Source organism: Saccoglossus kowalevskii, chromosome 10, assembly GCF_978046115.1.
Source record: "Saccoglossus kowalevskii chromosome 10, keSacKowa6.1, whole genome shotgun sequence".
NCBI classification, from domain to species: Eukaryota; Metazoa; Hemichordata; class Enteropneusta; family Harrimaniidae; genus Saccoglossus; species Saccoglossus kowalevskii.
In genome coordinates this window covers 14,281,723-14,290,080 of record NC_140650.1, presented here as the reverse complement: position 1 = coordinate 14,290,080, position 8,358 = coordinate 14,281,723, and the positions used below count along the sequence as shown (strand labels likewise).

Sequence of the window (8,358 nt, the reverse complement as noted above, 5' to 3'; positions counted from 1 at the left end):
GACATCTCAGCAATGTCCACGTGATTATACAATCTACAGGACATTTCAGCATTGGCCACGTGATTACATAATCTACAGGACATCACAGCATTGGCCACGTGATTACACATTCTACTGGACATTGTAGCATTGATCACGTGATTACACAAGCTACTGGATATCTCAGCAATGGCTACGTGATTACACAATCGACAGGACATCTCGGCATATGCCACGTGAATACACAATCTACTGGACATCTCAACAATGACCATGTGATTACACAATCTACTGGACATCTCAGCAATGGGCACATGATTACACAATCTACTGGGTATCTCAAGAATTGCCACGTGATTACACAATCTATGGGACATCTCAGCATTGGCCAAATGATTACACAAGCTGCATAACATCTTAGCATTGGCCACATGATTATACAATCTACAGGACATCTCAGCATTGGCCACATGAGTATACAATCTACAGGACATCTCAGCAATGTCCACGTGATTATACAATCTACAGGACATCTCAGCATTGGCCATGTGATTACACATTCTACTGGACATCACAGCATTGGCCACGTGATTACACAATCTACAGGACATCTCAGCAATGGCCACATGATTACACAATCTACAGGATATCTCAGCATTGACCACGTGATTACACAATCTACAGGACATCACAGCATTGGCCACGTGATTACACAATCTACTGGATATCATAGCATTGGCTACGTGATTACACAATCTACAAGACATTTCAGCAATGGGTACATGATTATACAATCTACGGGACATCTCAGCAATGTCCACGTGATTACACAATCTACTGGATATCTCTGCATTGGCCAGATGATTACACAATCTACAGGACATCTCAGCAATGGCCACATGAGTATACAATCTAGAGGACATCTCAGCAATGGCTACATAAGTATACAATCTACAGGACATCTCAGCAATGGCCACACGAGCATACAATCTACAGGACATCTCAGCATTGACCACTGGTTACACACTCTACTGGATATCTCAGCAATGGCCACGTGATTACACAATCTACAGGACATCTCAGCAATGGCCACATGATAACGCACTACAGGATATCTTGGCAACAGCAGAATCATTACACAATCAACATGACATTGTGCACAAGAGTTTGCACTCCGCATGACATTGGAGCAACAACCATGTGATCACACAATTCACTGGGCATTGTAGCAATGGCTACATAATTCCACAATCTACAGGAAGTCTGTGGTAGCACATTGTTTGCATTGCCCCCATGTAACTAATTTATACACACACGAAATTTGAACACGTTCTGGAAACATACAAGTTAAATAAACAATAAAGCGGTTATAAACTATAATTTTATTGATGTTTGACGTCAACACAGAAACAGAACTTAGTAAAAGTATATATAGATGGATATCATCTTCAGTATATATTTATAAACAACTTAGAGCTAAATCAAATGAAGGACGCAGAGGGCACACACCGTCCGCAGAGGGCACACACCGTTCGCAGAGGGCACACACCGTTCGCAGAGGATTTACAGTTATTAGTAATGAATATACTTTACGAAAACTGAAATAAAATAAACTATAGTTTACATTGAATACCCAGTAAGTTTTCTAGGGGAGTCAGAGATATACAAACATGCCCAAGAAGACAGGTATTGACTCAGAATATGTTTTTGTCAACAAGTATCATAAAAATAATAATTTCAATGCAATGAGTCTGATTTCTTGACTTAATTGAGGAAATGCTGGGGGTCGGGTATCAGCAATCTGTTGCTAGCGAACCGCATCAGTGAATATGAAATGAAATAAAAATGGCTGGATACTGTAACACTGTTTTCACTCAACTGAGAGGTTCTATAAATCTTGTTTACATGATCATGTGAATACAAAACGAAAACAATTGTTATTACTGCTTCAAGTTGGTCTTCTGGTGCCATGTCCACAGTTCACTGATTTTCTGATTAAAAAAAAGAAAAATAATTATATAAACCAGCAACTGGTTTTACATTGTATTTCATCTGTTAGTAGTGCATTATAGATTCAATTGTTCTAATTTGTCATTCTGATTGGGTGAGAGCCTGTTTTTTAATTATGCAAGCTGTGGTAAAATAAACTATCATCAAATTAATTATATCATGTCATGCCCCAAACATGAATAACACACATTGAGAGAAAATCACGCTGACAACTGAAATCAGAAAAAAATTAAAATTCACAACATGGATATAGATGATTGTGATGAAGAACACCGACTCTTTTTGGGATCAAAGGAGATGGACGAGAAAATAACTGAATTACACAAATGACAAAACCTTGCAGCACTGACATGCAGGTACAAATCTTCTCATTGTTTCAATAATCGCTGTACGCTAGATCCAGGGCCCATTATTGTTTTACCATGGTTGCAAGTAGAACGTTTTGGGTGCTGTATGACATACATGGTTTTTGATGCTTTGAAGTTATTACCATGTGTAAATTACAATGCTAATAAAGCCACCTCCAAAGTCAGGTATATCACTCAATTTTGCACAATCCCCCTCCATATACACATACACATGAGTGTTTGTGAACTTGTGGTATCAAGTGTACAATAAATGAAGTTTCTTGTTTTATGTCTGCTTCTATTGGAGATGTGCATTTCTAACATTTAGGCAAATACAGTAATGTACATTTTGATCATGTTATAGCCAATTGTTTGCATCCTTCACACAGGAAATAATATGCAAACTCCTGTCCCTGTTGGGTCATCTGGGTCAATTTCCATATATGGAAAACTGTCAAACAACTCGACCATAGCAAAGATTCTAGGTGTAATGGTAGAGGTCTCAGATCTTGAAACATAGATAGATTCTAGGTGGAATGGTAGAGGTCTCAGATATTGCTATATGAATAGATTCTAGCTGATCTCAGTAGAGATCTCGGATCCCAAACATGAATAGACTATGGAATTAGAAATTGACTATGAATTGTGACACAAGTAAGACAGAATGAAATTGAAAACTCAAGACTTCATTTCCTGAATTGGTTTATTCTACATGAGAAAGTTGTTTGTCAGCACCACAGAAAACAATAACTGAAGGGATCTACTCAAAAACCACTCTTTTGATATTTTCTCATTCAACAACACTAATTTGCAGTTATTTTGGCGACCATTAGATTGTATGTTTTCACAACTGTATTCAGATGAATTAGATATCCGAACCTCATTTGAAGACTTTTTGTTCCTTACAAGGTCAAAGTCTCTCATTAAGATTTTGTTAAACAAAAGATTTAGCAGGCTGGAAGATTTTACATGTAAACCAGCCTTTACCAGACAAATCACAAAAACCAATAAACACTTCAGTACTTTAGAAAGAAATAGATACCAAGAATAATAGCAACCGTAGACAGTTAATTGAAACTGAACAATTGCAAGGATTCTAGTTATTGAAACTGACGCCAAATTTCGAATTGGCCACGGGGGTATTGACAAAGCGTAATCCACAAGAGCAAGCTGGCCGAAAGCAAACACAAAATGAAATACTGAAAGAGCATGTCTGAATTTTTCAGGATCATTAACTGCATTTTTAATTATGTGAGGTTGGCGGTGGTTGCGGCAACAATACAGTGATCCATGCATGCCACTACAAGCGTCAAGACAATAAAAAAAAGTATGCTGAATGTGCCGTTTTCGTAGTTGATTACCGGACATTAAGAAACACACTTTAGTATTGTTACATAATCTACTGCAAATAAAGAACAATCGTGTCGGCTCCCTTTTATTCACAACTATCAAAAGCAATAAAATTTAGGAGAGTTTTACAAAACAATTACCACGGTGTTTACAAGCGCATAGTCATAATTATTCAGTCCATGCCCTCCTTCCCTGAAGGGAAACCACCCACACAATCCAACCTCAAAACAGTTATGTAAACCGACTATCTTTTTGTTATTAATTGCGCCACTGGTTACCAGTTCAAATTAACAGAAAAGAAAATAAAATCGTTAAAAGTACCAACTACATATAATCCATCAAGTTCTAAAATATACTTGTTACCAATCAGGCTAAAATGAAATTTTTTTTAAAAGAACTCAAATTATTCAATTAAATGAAAAATGGCAGATCTCTTCACAAGTAGAACTATCAAGTTTCCATGATTTTTTCATAGCATTAACTTGGACTATGACTGCATTTACGAGATACAATTTTAAAGTTATTTTTGTAATTTTAAGATTCTAATGCAAACAGCAGTTCATACTACAACTGGACTATGGACTTAATGGATTATTTTCTGGTCACAGTAATCTTGTGTGTTGCACTGACCAAACATCTGCCGAAATAATCAAACGATTAGATTTTGAGTTCAAATTTCTTTTTTACAGCTCAGTGTCGAAATGCTGATCTTTGAGGGTGGAATATAGCGTTAAGATGACCTTACTTCATCGAATGTGTATACTGTAAAATGACTAATTTTCACTGGGTTTAAATTTCGCCGATTTACCATTTCAGGCATATTCAGTGGGTTTTAAATTCACGGTTTTATCATTCAGATAACGTGTTCTATGCTAAATTTTACATATTCACTGTGTTTTAATTTAGCGGATTTTCCAGTCAGCGAAATAAACAAAATTAAAACCCAGTGAATAATTAATCTTTTTACAGTAGACACATTAATAATGTAAAATATCCTCAAAATACATTTGCGTTTGTTGCTGGTTTCGACAATGCTATGATCTTCGCTTGTCCTGTATTCACGTTCGTTTTCATACATAATGTGGGATCTCGGGATGAACAGAAAATTTTCTATTGCTATGTATGGTTTCTAGGACAATTATAAAACTTTGTGGTAATGAATATTTTATTGCGGACATTAACACCAAATCTATGCATGTTTCAAGGACAGGTCCTCCATCTAAAATTGGGGAAATTTTACCACTTCATACATTTAACTGTCTAAGATGAACCAACATAATGATCAAATCAAGAATAAATACTTTGTTCATAATCATGTGATCTTTAAAATATCAATGAATATCAACAATAGATCAAATGTAGTCATTGACAGATCATTGGCACCCAGTAAAATTCAGTCAATGTCAGCCTGTCAAATTGAATTAATGGCTAATCAATAAAACCATCCAATTTCAAGTAAATGACTAATCAATGACAACCAATCAATGACAACCAATCAAATTGTAGTCAATGACAATCATTGGCAAGCAAACAAATTTTGTGACTGATCATTGACAACCAATACACCACCTACCTCCTTGTCTTCAACTTTGTATTTGTTCCGAACCCAGTTTTCAAATTTTGTGTTTTTCTTGGGCATCGCAGGAGACTATGATACAACATAAAGCAAAGATTATATGAAATTCTCCAGCATCCAATAGGGCTATTGTAAATTGAAGCTCAAGGAACAATTTTAATACACAAAAAAACAAATGAATAATTATGTAACTGTTTTAGTTTTGCTGAGCAATTTGCTAAATTAAATTTGAAAATGTAAAAAAAAAGCTTTACTATAAGTATTTAAGAGTGACAATACGTACCTTTACTATATCGGATTTAATTTCTTCCAGAGTATTATATTTCTTTATACTTTTTGGTGTTCCCTGAGAAAAACAAACGCACAAACATTTGTAATCAGACAGATATTTAGTGCCAAGTTTTTTGTCATTTTTTTGAACATCAGCAATAATTTTAAAAAGCAGGTAGTTTATAACATAATTCGACTGCGTCGTAAGGGTGAGAAAGGAAGTGAATCAGTTGAACATGAACAGTCTAAAAATAGAAAACATCATCAATCCACGGAAATGTTCAACAATACGGCACAATAAAATCCAAGCCACCAGTAAAAATACTTTCAGTACTTCAACTTAATGTAACAATACCATTAAGGCCAAGGGCAAAATGAAAACTGATCAACAAACACACAAACCAAAATCTGCATAATTCAATTGTCAATGGAGGCCTACAGAGCCGTTGTTCCCACTACAAATATGTATGCAGTCGCTTAATGTTAGACAGTCTGATCTATGTAATTACCACCCTTCCACACATGATTTTGTTCATTCAGTCAATTCAATACTGAAAATTCCATCACAAATTTGGGCGAGAAAAATTGGGAGATGGTAGTGTAAATAGTAAGATGTTACTATGGTGACTGAACTGACAATTCCATGACAAATCACCGGAATTGTTCACAACCATTATCGCTCAAAAGGATTTCCAACACAGTGTGCAGGAAATAATACAAAAGTGTTTTAACAGTTGTTTGTGTTGAACACCTTTGTTAGCGAGTGGAATTTTGAAGAGCTGAGAGAAGAATTCAAAGTATGCTACAATGTCTATATGACAGCGATAAAGTGCTAAACTCTTTGTCGTGTGAAACTCTGTCATGATATTGTTCAGCATTACAACAACTCGCTAAATGGAATCTGCTAAACACATAATGACGAGGAAATATCTATAAAGAAGAAAGATTTCTCCTTACAAACTTAGGTGGCGTCAGATGTGAATTTCTTATATTTTTGTACCTGCGTTCTCAAATAATACAATTCTGTTTATTTTCCCATCCATACTTGTGTAATGAAACAAGTCCAACATTAATAAACTACATGTGATTTGTTGATCTGTAATTTAAATTGGCAGTAAATTAATACAAATGAAATATTGATTAAGTAATATGTAGTGCACACTAAATTTGAAAACCCAAACTACAACTTTTGAGACAATTGTTATGCTTTGTTTTTCTTTAACGACAAACTCCTTCTTTTCAACAGCCTGTGTGAATAACTTTCCAAGCCAGCATTGACTATTTTGTCAAGATAGCACAAGCAAATTACCAGCTTTTTTGAAGTTGGTTCACAACGGGCATGGGGTCATGGATTGTCCCAAATTAGCACCAAGCAACAACACAGTGAATAACATTAAATCAAACATGTCGCAAACCATGTTGTGATGCAAGAAAGATTTGCGGTAATGAGATAACACCCTATTTTCCGCAAGATGTACAACACATAGACACAAATGTATAGACAACAAGTCTAAAGTACGATGACCATAAACAAGTTTTATCCAAAACAATAAAGCAAATAACAAGGAGCCTTAATTAGAAAAATAAACATATACAACGGAAATCCTGATGAATCCTCCTCCCTACATGACAAATAGCTTCTATAGAGGCAGGCAGGAGCATGTCTGAAGTCCCCTCCCAGTTTAACAATGCAATTTCATTGTCAAGGATAATGTTTTCAATTCGCAACAACTAATTAGGCGGGCGTAATTACTCGATTCATAATAGTTTTCACGCTACGCCCAATTAGAGAGCGTAAACTGTCTTAATTGGTGTCCATTCTAATTACCAACATTAAAACAATTAGCGATAAAGAGATTAACCAGTACAACACAAACAATGTCAGATCTGACACCTGTCATGATGAACAGGGATAACAATAGGATTCCTATTCACACAACAACAATAGATCATTAGAAGGTCTTCAACAGTCCCAGCCCAAGTTTGTATAACTGTTATATCAGGCTTTGTTGCGTGAATGTAATTAAGGAATTCTTTTCTGGAAGCCAGTAAATGATTCAAACAAAACAACATCTATGTTTATCGCATCACAGTGGCATACAGTGATAGATATACAACAAGACAACTATCGCTTGTTTATTCAAACAATTACAGATCGAAAAATGACATCCCGTGAGATTAGCCTCCCCAAAAGAACTACAGAGGTTGGCGGGATTGTCAACAATTAAACAATCGTAAAGCTATAGACACATCTTGGATTTAAATACAAATGTTGGTACCTTTGGTGTATCCTTTTCCTTCTTGCCTCCTTTGCTGGTGGGAGTTTTAGCCTCTGGTTTTGCTGTTTCTGTTTTCTTTGCGGAACCAGGTTTACCATTCACCTGAGGTTTGCCCTTTCCCTATAGAACAATAATTGAAATCAACAAAGTGTTAATTTAACAATGACCACTCAAAATAAAGGGTCTTGTATTGACCCCAGTGCATATAGTATTTTGCCATTATGTTTGAATTTTATTTTGCACAATAGTTACAGAAACCACTTCCTGTTTTCAGCAAATTGTATCTCCAGTTGCAAGGTCATGTTGATTGAATGTCCTTTTTGGGTCACATTTTTACAAGAGCAATGACACACGTTTGTTGGCTTCTCATTATGTGAATCAGCTGTGGCACCTTTTGTCGTTGAGGACATTATTACTCCTGTATGGTTTTTAACCATGAAGGATTGAATTTTGTTCTGTATTTCAAAACCCACGAACTGCACTCTACAGATTTCACAAAGTCTGACAAAATTATTTTCCAATACAAGCAATACTTTCTCTAGTGGAT

The 8,358-nt window shown here is 35.7% G+C and overlaps 1 protein-coding gene across 1 annotated transcript in view; it reads right to left on the bottom strand.

The window, feature by feature from the left end:
* Positions 1-1,342: 1,342 nt before the first annotated feature.
* The window catches only part of LOC100370815 (nucleoplasmin-like protein ANO39), a 31,062-nt gene continuing 24,046 nt past the window's right edge, over positions 1,343-8,358 (bottom strand). Inside the window, exons 9-12 of the mRNA XM_002737082.4 lie at positions 7,812-7,931; positions 5,546-5,608; positions 5,260-5,334; positions 1,343-1,970 (exon numbers count right to left, since the gene is read on the bottom strand). Of these exons, the coding sequence (XP_002737128.2) occupies positions 1,920-1,970; positions 5,260-5,334; positions 5,546-5,608; positions 7,812-7,931 (309 nt within the window). The 3' untranslated portion in view covers positions 1,343-1,919. The remainder of the gene's footprint in view (positions 1,971-5,259; positions 5,335-5,545; positions 5,609-7,811; positions 7,932-8,358) is intronic.